Source organism: Macrobrachium nipponense, chromosome 5 (genome assembly GCF_015104395.2).
Source record: "Macrobrachium nipponense isolate FS-2020 chromosome 5, ASM1510439v2, whole genome shotgun sequence".
NCBI lineage: Eukaryota > Metazoa > Arthropoda > Malacostraca > Decapoda > Palaemonidae > Macrobrachium > Macrobrachium nipponense.
Window position 1 is genome coordinate 99,667,383 of NC_061107.1, and position 20,000 is coordinate 99,687,382.

Consider the following 20,000-nt stretch of genomic DNA (forward strand, 5'->3'; position numbering starts at 1 on the left):
TCATACTGTCGTTTAATGTCTTTTGTAGTTTGCTGTAATAAAAGTACTGTAATATAAAAATAAATAAAGATACTTGGTAAGTAGGACGACGAATACGTAATGCTAGTTTTAATTTGCTTAATGCGTTCTGTTATAAAATTTTAAAACTTGTACTAAAAGTATCTATAAAATCGTAACAATCATTTTTCGAATTGTACAAATTCATTTTCATGAAAACATGGACAAGATCGCTTAATAAAATTTAGCAAATGAAAAATTTACAAGTCTCGCCAAGATTCGATATGAAAATTTTTCGCCTTTATCTTAAATAAAGCTAATAGTATTCCTTCTCACAAGTTTTAAACCTATAAAGCTAGTAGTATTCCTTGCCACAAGAGTTTTGAACCTATAAAGCTAGTAGTTTTCCTTCCCAAAAGAATTTTAAACCTATAAAGCTAATACTATTCCTTCCCACAAGTTTTAAACCTATAAAGCTAGTAGTTTTCCTTCCCAAAAGAATTTTAAACCTATAAAGCTAATACTATTCCTTCCCACAAGAATTTTAAACCAATAAAGCTAATAATATTCCTTCCCACAAGTTTTAAACCTATAAAGCTAGTAGTTTTCCTTCCCAAAAGAATTTTAAACCTATAAAGCTAGTAGTATTGCTTCCCACAAAAGTTGCAAACCTATAAAGCTAGTACACAAGAATTTTAGACCTATAAAGCTAAAGGTATACCTTTACTTAATAATTCTTGTATTCAAAGTAGCGACAAGAATAAAATGCTCGTCACTGAATATCACACAGTTTAAGTGAAGTACCAGAAGATGGCAACAGCATGTTTGTTTATTTAAGAAGTCTGCGTATGATGGTCAAAATGAAGCTATGCTACTGAAATCTTTATCTTAGAACAAGCTGTCATCGGAAGGGTGGAAAGGATGTTGAGGGAAATGTTTTATAACTATCATATAATATTTGTATAATAATGTATATAGTAATTTACATACCATCATAAATAAGCATTCGGTTTGTCATTCGATAAAGTATCTAGCAAGTAGGTAAGGAAACCTGTGAAATATTTATGAATAAATAATTCTGACTTTCCATACATGAAAAGCAAAATATATCACCGTTTGAGCGTAACTTTATTTCTATCATGTTTTTAGTGTTTATTTCTAATGCAGATCTATTTTCAGTTATTTATCAATTCTATAGATTAATTTTTTCTTTAGTGATGTTATGCATATGACCGACATTTAAATACATACATGCACACACACACACACACACACACACATATACAACACACACTATATATATATATATATATATATATATATATATATATATATATATATGACTGGTAAAAATGTTCTGTAACAACAGAATTCCATCTAATAAAAGGAGCCCATAAAAACACCAAAATGTAGAGAGAAAATACTATATTTCAGAGACTGCTGTCTCTCTCTTCAGGTATATGAATGAGAAAAGTTTACAGAAAAGGTGATCACCTTTTCTGTAAACTTTTCTCATTCATATACCTGAAGAGAGAGACAGCAGTCTCTGAAATATAGTACTTTTCTCTCTACATTTTGGTGTTTGTATGGGCTCCTTTTATTAGATATATATATTATAATATTTATATATTATATATATATATAATTTAGAGATATATATATATATATATATATATATATATATATATATATATATGAATATATATATATATATATATATATATATATATATATATATATATACACATATATATATATATATATATATATATATATATATACACACATATATATATATACTATAGCAATTCTTTTACTGTTACATTTTAAAGAGCATGAAATACAATACCAGAGTCGACAAGATTCTCAATGGAAAGTCCTCGTACTCTAGATATAACTTAGAATGCACATAAAAAAATACGACAAACTCACTCTTCTTTTTCGGATTCCGAAAAAGAAGAGTGACTAAAAAAAAAATAAATAAACAATGAGAAGATTTTACTTTTTTTTTTTTTTAACAAGTCAAGTGGCAGAGAAAGCCGGCTGCCCTCTTCACGAGCGCTTCTGGTCCATCTCGGTGTTCCTTCATAATATATATGATTATTTATGTCAGTTGTCCGGGTGCAATGAATTTATAAAAAGACATTCCCAGTTTCTTCCGTTAGCTTGATATACGGTACCATTAACAGTGGGTTACACGCTTAACCGTTTTTTGAATTATTAAAAGAATTTTATTAAGAATCATTAATTAATTTCTAAGATTGTATCTAACTGAACGTATATTTAGCTTTACGTTTTACGGGATATTCATATTCATCTACTGTTCACAGGACTGCTGAAATCAAGCCAATTCAAATTGCAAATGTTGCCATATGTCTGGCTTATTTATATTCATCTACTGTTCATAAGACTGATGAAATGAAGCCAATTCAACTTCCAATTATTGCCATAAGTCCGACCTATTCATATTCATCTACTGTTCACAGGAATGCTGAAATCGAGCTGTTTCAACTAACTTGCAAATGTTGCCGATTCTCTTACAGTAACCTGGCCTAAGTCCGCTGTCTATTCATTTCCCTTCATTAGCTAATTGAGAGACCGCTCCTGTGATCACTTGTTATTTGCTACTGCCGATTCAATTACGTTAAAAGCCATCAGCTCTCTCAGTTTATTAATGAAAGTCATGTTAATAAGCTTCCGGAGGCACTCGCATTCATTATGCTGATTACAATACAAACGGTGAAATATTTAGGCTCGTAGAACCATGTAAAACCTTTGACTGCCCCAAAACACTTCAATAACATGACATCTGACTATAGTAGATTCACATCTACCGTGCATTTGATGTCTAGCCCAGTCCTCTACGACGCTCCTGATTGGCTGTTGATAAGCCAATCACAGGGCTGGAAACTCTCAGTCTCTCGAGAGAGTTCACATAGGCAGGATGTATGTTCCACCTCTCCTGAAAGACGTATCCCTCAGGAGAGGTGGAACATAGAACCTACCCATGTGAACTCTCTCGAGAGACTGAGATTTTCCAGCCCTGCGATTGGCTTATCAACAGCCAATCAAGAGCGTCGTAAGGGACTGGCCTAGACATCAAATGCACGGAAGATGTGAATCTACTATAGCTACCCATGGCAGGATGAAAAGCTGGTGGCAATTTTTCTACGGGCTGCTCTATGAGGAAGAGCCCGTGCTAGCATAAGGCCAGATTAATAAAAAAAACAACAAGTGGCAATTCAAGAACTGTCCGACAGCAATTGTGATCTTATCATCATGAGATCTCTCACGAAGCTGTTCTTTGGTAATGTTACTTTGCAACTGAGAACTTCTCAACTTTTCGTAATCCATCACACATTCCACTGGTTTAGAGTCTGAGTTGTTAATGAGGGAAGTCTATGTAATCGCGTCTCGTAGAGTGGGGGATTCATCAGAGAATTTGAATTTTTCTTTCCTAAAACTCTGAGGCAGACATTCAAATGTTTTCTGCTTGCAAAAAGTAAAAGCTCATCGAAGGTAACAAGCCGTACCTTAACAAGTGCAATGTTACTTTGGTAGCTAAAATCTTGGTCGCAAGTATGAAAAAAAACTTAAAAACTTTCACAAAGCGCTTTTATTTCTAAGTATTCACTTAGAAATTAAGGTAAAAACTATGCAACTCCATCTAGTAATTTAGAAATGCCAAAGAATGCACATAAAATAAACAAGGGAAAAATAAATCTATCATACTCAATCAAAAAGAAATATAAAACGCTGTGGAAAGTTTACGTCATGAAGCATACAACACATTTATATATATATACAATGAAGGCAGGGGAAGCACACCATCAGGTCAAGGAACTCATATTTATTAAGTTGCAACGTTTCGAAGCCAACCAGCAGGGCTCATTTTAAAGCTAACGTTGCAACTTAATAAATATGAGTTCCTTAACCTGTTGTTGTGCTTCCCCTGCCTTCATTGTATAGTTGGGTTTAGAGAAACCTCCGCCTGTTGAATATATATATATATATATTATATATATATATATATATATATATATATATATATATATATATATACATATATATATATATATATATATATATATAATATATATATGTAGTACACACACATATATAAATATATAAGTATACAGATATACTCCCACATATATATTAACAACAGGACTTCACTGAAACTGGATGGTTTCAATGAGGCCCTGTTAGTGATTGTATTAATGCACAGAACAATTGTGTAAGTGTTAACGTTAACATTATATATATATATATATATATATATATATATATATATATATATATATATATATATATACTCACACATATACATAAGCACTGAGACTTTTCACACGATACCGTAGTAAAATCCCGAAACCACAGAGCACAAGAGTTTCTAGTACGAACCACAAAAAAGCATCAGAAAGCGTCCCACTCGGTCAGAGCAAAGACCCCAGTGACAACCAAGTGGCCGTCGGGGAGATGAATATTGGCACTGGCGATGGGGGTCCTTAATGCAGTTATCAAATCCATTCGCTGTGACCTATATAGTATATTGCCCCTCTAACCCCGACCCAACCCCCATCCCGTACGGCCTCGCCTCTCGAGGGAGGCCCCTGGATGGGAATAGCGAACTCTAATCTCATATTGATAAAGGTGTCCTAGGGAAGGAAAAACATTTTGATAGAGGAACCAGGACGAGCAGGAAAAGCACACGTAGACAAACTGACAGTAAATTGGGTCACATGTGTTTCTGGGACTTTCATGCTGGTTTTATTGTTTTATATATATATATATATATAATATATATATATATATATATATATATATATATATATATATACACAGTTTATAAAGACACACACCACACACACACACATACATATATATAAATGAAAACATTATTGTTTTATATGTATGTATCTATCAAAATATAAATATATATATATATATATATATATATATATATACATATATATATATATATATATATATATATATATATATATATATATAATATATATATATATATATATATATATATATATATATATATATATATATAAACAGCAGAATAATGTTTACATGCCATGCAAAAACAGGGCATTCATCCTCATATTGCAGAAATAAAAAAATGAAATGCATTGCCTGTTAAAATAATCCACGCAGTGTACTGATTTAATGGGATATTTAGTCAAGTGAGTATTTTTAGATTCATTTGGCCGTTATGGAAAGGAAAATATTTCCTAAAAATGCACCGAAATTAAAACTTTCCGGATATTTCTGAACAGGCAAAAGCTATAAATATCTCTCTCTCTCTCTCTCTCTCTCTCTCTCTCTCTCTCTCTCTCTCTCTCTCTCTCTCTCTCTCTCCTTCAATACGGGGGAGGTAATTTGACAAGATATTATCGAAATTTGCAACACAAAAGAAAATAGATAATTATGTTTATCTTCAACTTTCTCTTAACTGTAAGGTTTTTTTTCTTTCTTGAAGACGGAGAACAGAACAGAATAATGAATTAAGGCTAAAGGCCAAGCGCTGGGACCTATGAAATCATTCAGCGCTAAAACGGAAAGTGACAATAAAAAGATCTGAAAGGTGTAACGGGAGGAAACCCTCGCGGTTGCACTATGAATCAATTGTTAGGAGAGGGTGGAAAGTTAGATGGAAGAGAGAGAATATGAAAGGAGGTACGGAATAATGAATGAAACGGGTTGCAGCTAGGGGCCGAGGGGACGCTGCAAACAACTTTAAGTAATGCTCACAGTCCACCTCGTGTGGTGCACTGACGGCAGTAACCCCTATGGAGTTTTCTTAGTTGACGCCCTTAATCTTCCCGTTACTCAACAAAGAAGCACCAATTATCCTTTGCAAGATACTTTTTTATTTTACTTCAGAATTACTACGACATAACTTCTACTCCTTTGTATTAGAACCTGTTCTGCCTCTCCCTCCAAACTCTACAAAACGTAGGCTACTTTGGCAGGCTGAAATACTGTTCAGTAAAAGGGTTTTTTTTTTAACCTAAATATTCTATCTCAGGGCGTCCTGGTCAATGACAAAAATGACCTCTTTGCATTATGGTTTTTATAAAAACATGTGACAAAACCCAGTTTCCTCCCAGCTTCCATTCCGATGGATGTCAAGATTTTTTTCAGGCAGGAATTCTGATAATCTTGATCCGAGAAGTTCTTGCATCTTTTAACGGCTGGCAAGGCCTCTAACCAATTGGGTATTCCAGCACAGTTATCTAAGTCTACGTAAAGACTAAAAACATAATTCAACTCCAAAAGGCAAAATTTACAAGTCTACGTAAAAAAAAGAAGGAAAAAAGCCAAAAGGCAAAATTTACAAGTCTACGTAAAAAAAGGAGGGAAAAAGTACAAAATACTGTAAATAAATTGCTTCCCTCTCTATAATTTTTAGCATACCGTTCTATTGATTCCCGGCCACAAACCTTATAATCAAATAGCACATTTCTTTACTATATGATAACAGAAGATGAAAGTTACCACATGTAAATACATCTTTCAATGTCCATGCCAGACGCAACTCTTTCCCTGGGGAGCCACACACCATCCACGGCATTTCAGCAAAGGAAAGGACAGATCTGCCGCATAGTTCAACATCGACAAAACACTTGATATTGACCTTTATTCAGAGCAGAGGCTCGGCCACTTCAGCAAAGCTTTTGTTTTGAGAAGGCAGCGCCCCTTTTACAGCTGTGTCATCCCACTCTTGACCTCCTTTTTCCCCTCTCTTCATTTGATCTTTCTTCCAGTTCCGGCAGTTTTTTTTTTATCCATGTTTTGGAATTCTATTCCTCCTTACGTGTTTCTCGACTTATAACCTTTCTTCCTTTAAGAGCCAAAAGGGTCTACCATTTTATGTTTTTTTTTTTTTTTTTTTTTTTTTTTTTTTTTTTTTTTTTTTTTTTTTTTTTTGACGGCTTTACAGTGGTATGAGATGCCCATCCCCTACTGGGCATCGTTCTTAAGAGAGCAATTAAAAAAGTAGGTATGAGATCCATATCAGCAATGATTCTCAAACGAACCTATTCCGCTTTATAATTTTAAACTACCGTGAGCGTTATCGTCGTTACACTTACTTATAACACTTATAACAGTTTCAGATATTCATACGAAGCGAACTAAATGAATCTAGAATAACAAAATTTGACATCGGATATAAAACCTTGCAAACGGAAAAAAAAACATCGTTATTAAAACTTGTGAAATGGGATCAGAAAAGCATGAAAGAAATCCAATTTTGCAACTGAAGTCATTTCTCTGTTCCAGTTACTCTAACTATATATCTGTGATGTGATTGTTACCATTTATTATTCAAAGTCAAATAAGACTGTTACTGGTGGAGTTTCTTGTCTCAGCTGATTAATCAAAATATTTATATTCTTCTTAAAGCAATTTTTTTTAATGTTCAACAACATTTTTGAAATGGAGTAATCTCACTTGCAGTGAGTATTAAAAATAAAACAATTAGAGAGTAGTTCATAAGAATTTCATAAAGTTATGACTACTTATGCAATATTCTCTGTAAAGCTCTTTCGTAAAAACATGTAGCTATATGTAAAATTTTATCGAATGTATATGGCTTATAGCTGGAATAAAGGATTCAATGTTATATATATATATAGTATATATATATATATATATATATATATATATATATATATATATATATATATATATGTATCACTGAATCGAAAAAATGGAACGTCATGAATATATAATTAAAGACAAAATCCACGAAGGAGTTCTACAAGGCCTTTCGATATCTTGTCGAAAGGTTTTGCAGAACTCCGTCGTTTCTCTTTACTTCGTGGAATTTCTCTTGATTTATACACATATATATGTATATTAAATGACAGATATTTTTAACTCACACACACACACACGCACACACACACACACACACACACACACATATATATATATAGTATTTATATATATATACACACAACACACACACGTGAGTGTGGGTGTGGAAGTCTGCGCGCGCACGTCATTGCCCCCATTCAAGCAACCAGGGCCCAAAATCCCTGCCTTTTAATCGATGACCCAACGCAGCTGAACTGAAGCCAGGAAGTCAAAGGGAATCTCTCAAGAAGCTACTTATTCTCTCTGTCTCACTCGTCCAAAGATGCTTGATGCGGAGGAGAGACTTTGGACTCTTGCGAAACTTCCAAACAAACTATTGGTTAAACAACAACTTTGCGAGTTGTTTTGGGGATGTGACAGCCCTCACTTGATCTATGTTTAATGAATTTTGTCCTCTTGGGTACAATGATACCCTCTCGGGTACAATGAATTGGAGGCTGAAAGAAATGAGATGACATAGGAGCTCACTGTGTATTTTTCTTTGTCTCCCGAGTTGGTCGAATGAACATAGACTAAGATTAACCGAAATAACAGATTATGACAGACATATGGAAGACTGAGAAAAGAATCCCGGCGGGTATCAACTGAGAAAAAATAGAACTAAATAAGATAATCAACAATATGGCGGTTAAATAAGAATAACAGAATGATTTACAGTGCTATAGATGTTTAAAAATAGGGTTGTTTAGATCTGCAATTAAGAAAAATATATATATACACACACATATATATATATATTATATAATATATATATATATATATATATATATAATACATATAATCTATATATATACACACATGAAAACAAAACAAGCAAACTACTGAACGAAACCCATAAATAAACAAAAGACAAATACTGAGAAAAAAATAGAACTAAATAAGATAATCAACAATATGGGGGTTAAATAAGAATAACAAAATGATTTACAGTCTTATAGATGTTTAAAAATAGGGTTGTTCAGATCTGCAGTTAAAAAAAATATATATACATACATACATACATACATACATATATATATATATATATATATATAATATATATATATATATACATATACATGAAAACAAAACAAGCAAACTACTGAACGAAACCCATAAATAAACAAAAGACAAATACTTAAATAAACTAAAGGCAAATGCAAAAATAAATAAATAAATAAATTAATAACAAATCTAGTAATGTAAAGAATAAGAAAATAATAAAAAATGAAAATTAACCCATATGCAGAAACTCACGAATACAAAAGAGGCCCAATAGACACACGTATTCCTGCTCTTCCTCACAATAGACACACGTATCCCTGACCTACCTCATGATTATGGATGTACATCCCCGTCAGCATGGATGACCTGGAGGGGCAGCACATGGGCGTGGAGGTGTAGGCCTGCGGAAAATAGGCTCCTGCATCTCTCATGATGTTCATCAGGCGCGGCATGTAGTTCAGAGATCCTGTTCGAGAACAGAGCACACAGAATAGAAACGGGAGGTCAGAAGGGCTCTGTGATGCAATGGTGAGACTAATAATAACATTATCTTTTATCACTACAGTAGAACACGTTCTCTCTTATTAACCTTTCTTATTTTTAGCAAAAAATAAATAAATAAAATAAAATAAAATATGAATTAAATTTTCAGTGATGGTTATAAAACCCAAAACGCCGAGTATTGTCGTGTTTTCGTAATTTCTTTCTCAACTGAGGTTTCTGTTTAAGTGCTCAGTATCAGAGATAATAATAATAATAATAATAATAATAATAATAATAATAATAATAATAATAATAATAATAATAATAATAATAATATTTTATCAAAAATAATGGCAGAATTCACATGAATTGATTCTGTACAAAATCCTTTCAATTCTCCTTATGATTTGTCGTTCTGGCACGCTGCTATTACAAAGCAGCTGTCCAATATTCATCGTGCTGTAGGTCGTCAACGGAATTTCAGGCTTTGATAATACCAGCCTGAAAGCCCGTTGACGACCTACAGCACGATGAATACTGGACAGCTACTTTGTAATACCAGCGTGCCAGAAAGACAAATCATAAGGAGAATTGAAAGAATTATGTATAGAACCTAATAATAATCTAATGTTCTCAGCATCAATTATAGTGTCAAATCCATTTCCTTTACTGTGAAAGCTATGTAGGTACACAAATGCCCAACAAGAAAAATACCGAATGCAAAGAACCCCCACTAAGCTTCATAAATTTTACACATGAAATGCCACACAAGGATATAAATCAGTTTTAAAAAACTGAGATACTTAGAATCGGTAAGCTGAAAAAACAAGAATGTTGCGAATTTTCAATTTTTCTTTTATTATATTCTAATGAATTCTGCCAATGCCTGACTACTCAGACACATTTAATTTATTTCTAAATCTCAACATCACAGGTAAGGTAATATGACGAAGTGTTTTCCTTTGTAATTCGCTGTAATACACAAATGGATTGCTTACGGAAGATACTAAATGGAAAGTGGATTTGCAGATGTAACTGACAGCTGAGCTTGAGGGAATGTCTAACACAGGTAGACAAATTAGTTGAATGATGAACTAAGTACAATGAATAGCAGAAGTTTATGCACAGCCGAACAGGACAGGACTATGTGTGTATGACCAAACAACATGCACGCATGGAGTGGTAAACTCTTATGCAAAGGTTAATTGCATATGAATATGCATGCGTGAATGAAAAAGGAATGCGTAAGGATGAGAGGCAAGGATTATGCAAATGCGAATTGCAGGATGAAGAGGAAAATATAACTGAGCAGTTTATACGTGGTCAGCATCATAATTAAATTTGAGTAAAGATGTCCAAAGATTCGTAACAAAAATTAACGGGCATAGCTATGCACATTAATAGCAGCAATGATATATCTGAGTGTATGAAAGAAAAATAAAATACACAGCTCAGTAACATTCTCTCTGAACTCTAAGTTGAACTTTATGAAGAAAGGGTAAGGCAATTGTTATTATTTCAAGTATCAAGAGCCCTTTAATGTCTAGTCTCAGAATGTCTGCGAGACTCACCTAATTCAACGTCCTGATCGTCCGAGATGATCAACACAATATTCGGCCTCTTGTCCCTCCTGGGCGTGGCAGGACGATGCGCCACGTGAATGTCCGCCCAGGGGCTGTGGACGGGATGCCCCTGGTTGTAAGGGCGCCATCTCTGACTACTACTGGCCCGACTTTGGAATGACGACGAAGACGCTGACGCTGATGACGAAGAAGATGACGAAAACGACGACCCGCTGCTCCGCGATCTGGAATGATCACTGGTGTAAGTTCCCGACGACCTGACGCCAGGCCTCGCGCCGCCCCCGCTGGGACTCCGGCGGGAGGACGGCTGATGATGCTGCGGCGGCGGAGGGGCGGGAGGCACCGGTGGGGGCGGTTCCTGCTGCAGCAGCGGCTGGTGATATGGAGGAGACCTCTGGCGGGAGTAATCGTAAGGGTACTGCGGGAAAGAGGATGAAGCTGCATCTTGGCGTCTCCCGCTGGAGCCTCGGAGGCCGCTGACTTCGTACCAAGAGCTTCTGGCCGTCGTGCGATCCACGGAGTCGCGGTGATGGCGGTTGTGACTCGGATGGTGGGTGCTTCTGTGGCTATCGCGAGGACCCTCCCAGGGCAAGCGGGAAGAAGCGTCCCTTGACCCGTGGTAGGTGTCCTGGGTCGAGGTCTTCGCTACCAGGAGGGACAGAACCAAACCAAAAGTCACCCATAAAGGCCAGTCGTTTTTCCAACGGCCGTGGATGGTGGTCGTCATGGCGACGGTCTACTGAATTCCTGGGAGCCTTCCGTTACTTCAGCATTTTCTGTAATGAAAGAACGAGAAAATACAGTTGAAATATCTCTAATCTCGAGATCAATGTACAATCTTTACGCCCTAATATTCTAATGTCTCACATTTGAAAAGGCTTCGTTGCATCATTATTTTGTTAAGAAATATAACAAGAATTATAACAACCTTTATGAAGCGAAGACAAGTGAGAACACCAGAACAAAATGTTATAGTGTAATGGTACATGTACAAAACCCCATTTTATTAAGTTTCTATTCTCACTAATAAAAAAAGAATAAATAATACTAGATTCCATTTCATTAAGTTTCTATTCTCACTAATAAAAAATTATTAAATAATACTAGATTCCATTTTATTAAGTTTCTCTTCTCTCTGATAAAAAATAAATAAATAAAACTAGATCAAACACATGTAAATATATGAAAGCAACACAAACTTTCGAAACAAGCATTTCTAGAGTCCGGAAAAATATACATATAAAACGAAATTTCCCTCCTTAAAAAAAAAAAAAAAAAAAAAAAAGAATCGATCGTCTTCACGGTCTATTGCACATTTACGCCCTCCGATAAGCAGGTAATGAAGGAGGTGATAATCTAAATGGATTAATTACTGCTGCCAAAAACCTTAATGAATACTGTAGTACTCTTATCAACCGTTCTTCCTGGAAAACGGGTTCTCAAGGAAGACTCGGGAATTAAAAGTCGTTCTTCGACATTCTGTTTCTTGAATTGAACTGGATATAGAATTAAGACCAAAGTCCAAACACTGGGACCTATGCGGTCATTCAACGGTGAAACGGAAATTGACAGTAAATGGTTTTAAAGGTGTAACAGGAGGTAAACCTTGCAGTTACACTATGAATTAATTGTTTGGAGAGGTTGGAAAGTAAAATGGAAGAAGGAAATTATGAACGGAGTTACAGTTAAAAGGAACGAGAGGGGTTGCTGCTAGGGGCCGAAGGGACGCTACAAAGAACCTTAGGTAATGCCTACAGTGGACCGCATGAGCTGCACTGACGGCACTAACCCTCTTGGGGAGTTTTGTTTCTTTGTAAAGGAATGTTCAAATTTTTTGGCGAGTATTAAGACATCGGATCGTAATAACAAGTAAATAAAAAAACAAACTGGTAGTTGCCGTGGTCTCAAACCTTGTCAATTCTGTCAACGAAATAAGGAAAACAATTAAATAAAACAGAGGAAAAATAAATCCTAAGAAAGCTTAAGAATCAGTTTTCGAGAGGTACTCTTCTCTTGGTTTTGTTTTGACGTCTATTCTGCAGTCTTGGAATTGTAAGCCAGATTTGGGAAAATATGTACATTTCTGAGGAGAGAGATGAGAGAGGAAGAAGAGAGATGGGCCTGAGAGAAGAGAGAGGATAGAATGAAAGAGATAAAGGCGTAACAAGAGTAATGTTCCGGTAAATGCAAAACCAGAAATAAATAAAAAATATCATTCATATCAATTACAGTACAAGACAAATTCACACAACAGAGAAATACGACTCTCTCTCTCTCTCTCCTTATGTCAGTGTTGTATGATTTTAACTGGGTTAAATATGCAATGATATAAATTTATATTCTTTCATCTCTCTCTCTCCCCCTCTCTCTCTCTCCTCTCTCTCTCTCTCTCTCTGTCAGGTTGTATGATTTTTAACTGGGTTAAATATTCAATGATATAAATTTAATTATAATTTCTCTCTCTCTCTCTCTCTCTCTCTCTATCTCTTCTCATCTCTCCGTCTCTCTGTCTCTCCTTATATCAGTGGTTGTATGATTTTAACTGGATATAATTTTAATATTTCTCTCTCTCCCTCTCTCTCTCCTTATTTCAGTGTTGTATGATTTTAACTGAGTTAAATATGCAATGATATAATTTTAATATAATTTCTCTCTCTCTCTCTCTCTCTCTCTCTCTCTCTCTCTCTCTCTCTCTCAAATAAAAAAAAGAGTGAAAAGCGATAAGAAAACTACATAAACAAACAAGAGACCACATAGACACTGAAGCCTGAGCCTTCTCATAAACGATGGCTATGTTCACCCAAAACACTAGTGGTCGGCGGGTAATAAAAGCGACGTAAAAATAATGCAAGCATTAGCCATTTCCTTAGCTAGCCGCATTGCCGGTAACTATTCTGAGAGAGAGAGAGAGAGAGAGAGAGAGAGAGAGAGAAAAAAAAAATTTCATTGCATATTTATCTCAGTTAAAAAATACAACATTGACATAAGGAGAGAGAGAGAGAGAGAGAGAGAGAGAGAGAGAGAGAGAGAGAGAGATCAAAATAATTTCATTGCATATTTATCTCACTTAAAAAATATAACATTGACATAAGGAGAGAGAGAGAGAGAGAGAGAGAGAGAGAGAGAGAGAGAGAGAGAGAGAGAGAGAGAGATCAAAAATAATTCTTGCATATTTATCTCACTTAAAAAATATAACATTGACATAAGGATAGAGAGAGAGAGAGAGAGAGAGAGAGAGAGATATTTATATTAAGATTATTTCACTATATTTATCTCAATTAAAACATATAACACTGACAGAAGAAGAAGAAGATAAAGATGAAGAAAAGAGAGGAGAGAGACCTTACAGACCTTACAGACCTTACATCTTGTTCGGGTTGCCCCAGGTCCCTCAGTGTGAGGCACCTCTAATGTCTACCAGAGAGTTGCTAGTACATCTTCCGGTATATTTTGCATCTTCCAATCTTGGATGGTCTGGGATGCAGTTTAGATATTTGTCGAGCTTATTCTTAAACACATCTACGCTCACTCTGATATATTCCTCAGATGAGCTGGCAACGCATTGAATAGACGCTGCATTATCGATGCTGGTGCGTAGTGGATTAATGTCCTGTGCTTTCCTTATTTTTTGCCTGGTATAGTTTTGGGCACTATTAATCTACCTCTGCTTGCTCTTTCTGATATTTTTAATTCCATGATATTTTCTGCTATTCCTTCTATCTGTTTCCATGCCTGAATTATCATGTAGAGTTCTCTTCTCTTTCTAGACTATATAATTTTAAGGATTATTGTAGTCTTTCCCAGTAGTCTAGGTCCTTAACTTCTTCTATTCTAGCTGTAAAGGACCTTTGTACACTCTCTATTTGTGGCAATATTCCTTTTGATAGTGTGGGTACCATATCATATTGCAATATTCAAGTGGACTACGAACATATGTTTTATAAAGCATAATCATGTGTTCAGCTTTTCTTGTTTTTGAAGTTTGCCGTAAACAACATTCCCATTTTTGCTTTACATTTTGCCAACAGAGTTGCTATTTGATCATTGCATAACATGTTCCTATTCATCATCACACCAAGGTCTTTAACTGCTTCCTTATTTGTGATTGTCTCATTATTAGGTCCCCTATATGCATATAGCTTTCCTTCTCTGTCTCCATAATTTATTGATTCAAATTTATCAGAGTTAAATACCATCCTATTTACCTCTGCCCAATCATATACTTTGTTAAGGTCTCTTTGTAGAGCGTTCCTATCTTCATCACAAGTAATTTTCTCTACTTATTCTTGTGTCATCTGCGAAACTACTCACTACCGAATCCTTAACATTATTGTCTATGTCTTCAATCATAATAACAAACAGTATTGCAGCTAACACCGTACCTTGCGGCACACCGGATATTACCTTGGCTTCAATCCGATTTCTCGTCGTTGTTTGCAATAACTATCTGTTTTTCTGTTGTGTAAAAATTCTTTTAACCATCTTCCTACTTTATCCACGATATTGTGTTTTCTAATTTCTTCGCTAATATATTATGGTCTACTTTATCAAAAGCTTTTGCAAAAAAGTCTAAATAAACCACATCTGTTTCATTTCCGCTTTTCATATTTTTGAATATGTTCTCACGGTGGACTAACAGTTGGGTTTGTGTACTTTTTCCGGGTACGAAACCATGTTGTCCTTTATTAACAAATTATTTTTTATTAAATGTTTCATAATATTTTTCTTCATTACCCTTTCATACACTTTCATAATATGTGATGTTAGACTCACAGGCCTATAATTACTTGCCTCTAGTCTTGATCCACTTTTGAAAGTAGGGGTAATATATGCTAATTTGTGCTCATCATAAATCTTGCCTGTATCTACACTTTGTCTTAATAATATTGCAAGTGGCTTTGCGATAGAATGAACTACTTTCTTTAACAAAATAGCAGGAATTCCATCGGCCCTGCCAGCAGCTCCATTTTTAATTTCATTAATAGCCTGCACAATATCAGCTTCATTAATATCTATGTCAGCTAAATATTCACTATTTTCATCCCTTACTTCTATATCATTATCTTCATTATCTATTCTAGGGGTGAATTCTCTCTTGATATCGTTTCTGTCCCCCAGTATGTTGCAAGATTCCTTTTTTCCATTCGTTTTAATCTCCCTTCAATTCTTAGAGGGCCCTTTATTTCTATTCTTCTTTTATTCATCTTCTTCGCATATGAGTATAATAGTTTGGGATTTTGCTTGATATTTAATAGGGTTTTTTCTTCCAAGTCCCGTTTTTCATTTTCTTTTGATTGTATAATTCTTTTGTTCTGCATTTTTTCTATCTTACTTTTTAGCTCTATAACTTTCCATGCATTTTTTTCTTTTGCAAGACCTTTTTTCCACTTTCTGATTTTCTGGAACAAGATCCTTCTGTCTCTTGGTATGCATGAATGATGTACTTTTCTTCTTCGGTATATATTTTTCCACTATTTTCTCCAATAGTTTTTTATATAATATCTCCGTATTTACCCCTATGGTCATCAACTTACGAAAATGTTATCCCAATCTTTGTTTAATTCTTCATTAATTTCTGACCATTTTATATTTTTACTGTAGAAGTTGTATTTTCCATATCCTTCCCACTTTTTCATTTCTTGCTTATCTCTATTTTCACATTGCTTTGGAATGAACTGTTAATTCTATGACATTATGGTCTGAAAATACTCGCATTATAACTATTATTTCTTTAAACATAATTCATCTCGTTCACAAATACTAGGTCTAAAGTATTTCCTTTCTTTCTTGTTGGCAGGTGATTTATTTGTGAATGTTGTATTCTAGTAGCATATCTAATAGCTTTTCAAATTGCCTCTTATCTTCTGCACTTCTATTACTCTCTTTTTTATATGTATAAGTACAACCACAATCTCCTATTCGTTCTTTACCATTCTACGAAAGGAAAGTTGAAGTCACCAGATAGGAGAATAGTCCAGTCCTTGTGATTTCTACATATATCATCCAATTTTTCAATTATTAAGTCAAACTCTTTAGTATTAGGAGGTCTATATGATTACTATGTTTCATCAATTTTTCAGATTCAAATTCTACCGCTATTAGTTCACATTCTGAGTTACTATATTTCTCATATATTTTTCCTTGTTTTTTGTCTTTCCCATATATTGCGGTTCCCCCTTGATTCCTATTTTTTCTATCTGATCTATAAGTTTGGAACCCTTTTATTTGATCATCATTCCAGTCTCTTGGGAATACCAGGTTTCACTTATATTCATTATATCTATTTTCTTTTCAATTTTGGGTTAGTTCTTCTAAGTACTCTATTTTTCTTTTTGAGTTACTCGTAACTAAACCCTGCGCATTCATCACTATGATGGTTTGCGTGTTTTCTCCTTCATTTAATACTGGTAGTAATAAGGATTTTCCCATGTCTCTTTCCTGTTCTGGTATGTTGTTCTTTTTTTCATTTCCAGAAATTCTGACATTAAAAAATCCAACTTTTCCGAATATTTGATCTTCCTTCATCATAATTATTCATTTTGTGTCTGAATTTGCAATTTTCTCCGTTTCGCAATATCCTCTTGCATAATAAATACAGTTATTATCTCTTGAGTAGAATTTCGGAGCTGATGCTTTGAAATTTTTTGCTGACACCTCTGCATATCTCATTGGTGGTTTGCTTTTCTCTTTACCTGATATTCTTGATTTCTCTCTTTATTTGTTTCTTTCTTATTTTGGATTTTATTACTTGGTTGGTTCTTTATTTGATTATGATTCATGGCTACAGGGTGCATATATTTGCATTTTTTGTCGAACTTACATCCTTTTCCTTCTTTTAGGTTCTTACATATTTTTGGATGCAGATCTCTGCAATTCATCCCCATATCCATCTAAGTTATGCACATTTACCATATATTTCATAGTTTTGACATATCTTAGGATGTTTGTAGTAACATCTTTCTCCAAATCTGCAATTCCCTCTTTTCAAAAGGTTGCAGATTTTGTCTTTCTTGTCTATTTTTTCCTCTTTCCGTCATTGTATAGATCTGGGTAGAGCCTCTTCGGGATTTGCTTTTCTGTTGTCATATCGTAATTTATTTCTTCGTAGGTATGCTGCTTTATTGCTCATATGTAGTATCAATGAGTATCTCTGCATCCATACTTTATCTTGTTCTTTGTTTCCTTATTTTTTTCTGCCATTTCATTTTTGTTTACTTCTCTTCCGTTTTCCTCTTCTTCTTTTTCTTCTTCTTCTTCCTCCTTCTCCTCTTCTTCTTTATCCTCAACTATTTGTACATTCAATCTTGATTTAATAACATTGTCTATCCATGATAGACATGTTGAACAAAAATTCTTGTATCTTTTCTCAAATCTTGTATTACCTCAGCACACTGTGGATGGGTCGGAATGTTTGCATGCAGCACATTTTCTGATTAGGTTTTGTGGATTGACTATGCTATACCAAACCTTACACAGTTTTGCATGCTTTTGGCATTCTTTTTCCTAATGCATCAATTAGGATATTCACAAGATTCACCTTATTCATTTCTTTGTCGGAATATGTTGGTTTATGTATATTTTCTTTATGAGTCTCTTGACCACTTGGATTTTATTTGGAACTTCTTCAATTATTTTCAAGATGTTTTCATTAGATTTGTTCCAGTTTGAAGGATTATATCCTTCTAATATATCTATGAATGCTTTGTATCTTTTTGGTTAGGACTGTTGCTGATTTCATAGATGAGAAATGCCAGTTCCCTTCCTGCTACCTCATCGTATTGCGAATCTGCTAAACACGCCAAATTACGCCACCTCTTCCCGCAGTTGGAACTTACTGCCATCTTGTTCTGATTTATAGTAATTACACTTGATACAAACTAACTTAGAAGACGCTTTATCCTACTATTTTCACACTAATCTTATCACCGATAGTTCACGAACACTTCTAGATATTTCTCAAATTCTAGTCGTATGTTAAACTTGTGATATCTGTTGATTAACTCGTAACTAAACCTGCGCATTCCAGCACTATGATGGTTTTGCGTGTTTTCTCCTTCTTTGAATACTGATATTAATAGGATTTTCCCATGTCTCTTTCCTGTTCTGGATGTTGTCTTTTTTTCATTTCCAAATTCGACGTTAAAAATTCAACTTTTCATAATATTTTGATCTTCCTTCATCATAATTATTCATTTTGTGTCGAATCTGCAATTTTCTTTCTCCGTTTCTTCTGCAATATCCCATTGCATAATATCCGTTATATCTCTTGAGTAGAATTTCGGAGCTGATGCTTTGAAATTCTTTGCTGACACCTCTGCATATCTCATTGGTGGTTTTTTGCTTTTCTCTTTACCTGATATTCTTGATTTCTCTCTTTATTTGTTTCTTTCTTATTTTGGATTTTATTACTTGGTTGGTTATTTATTTGATTATGATTCATGGCTACAGGGTGCATATATTTGCATTTTTTGTCGAGATATATATAATATTAATTCATTGCATATTTATCTCAATCAAAAACTTACTAATCTGACATAAGAAGAGAGAGAGAGAGAGAGAGAGAGAGAGAGAGAGAGAGAGAGAGAGAGAGTGAGAGTCAGTGGTTTTTATCATTGGCCTCAAGACATACATACCACTCACCGGTAAATTTCAATGAAGATATATTTATCGTTTCTTTGAAATTGAGCTAAATACGAAAAAATATTATATAGACCAACAGCTGGAGTATAGAAACATGATTCTTCAGAGAGTCCAGGTTAAAAATTTGTCATGGCTAAGATGCTTTCACTATGGTGTATCTATGTAGGAAGCTTCGTGAAAATATATAACTGTAGAAAAAGTAAAATAGGAAGTATAAAACTATATCTAACAGTTTTAAACAAACTAGTTTACGCTGGTATATAAGGTATGCCGTCATTAAGAAGAGTGGGAGTAATGAAAGTCCATCAGAAGAGGTAACCAAATAAAAATGCTTCATTTAAAACCTGTGTATATTAGCTACCAAAAACATTGCAGTACAAGCAAAAAGTTTAATTTCGAAATATCTAACAGCTGTAA

At 34.5% G+C, this 20,000-nt stretch overlaps 1 protein-coding gene across 5 annotated transcripts in view; it reads right to left on the reverse strand.

The window, feature by feature from the left end:
* Nucleotides 1–20,000, reverse strand: part of LOC135215547 (extracellular sulfatase Sulf-1-like) — a 561,353-nt gene that overhangs the window by 196,907 nt on the left and 344,446 nt on the right. For all 5 annotated transcript variants that reach the window (XM_064250384.1, XM_064250381.1, XM_064250382.1 and 2 more), the window contains exons 2-3: nucleotides 10,932–11,719; nucleotides 9,204–9,343 (exon numbers count right to left, since the gene is read on the reverse strand). In XM_064250384.1, coding sequence (XP_064106454.1) covers nucleotides 9,204–9,343; nucleotides 10,932–11,670 — 879 coding nt within the window. In that variant the 5' untranslated portion in view covers nucleotides 11,671–11,719. The remainder of the gene's footprint in view (nucleotides 1–9,203; nucleotides 9,344–10,931; nucleotides 11,720–20,000) is intronic.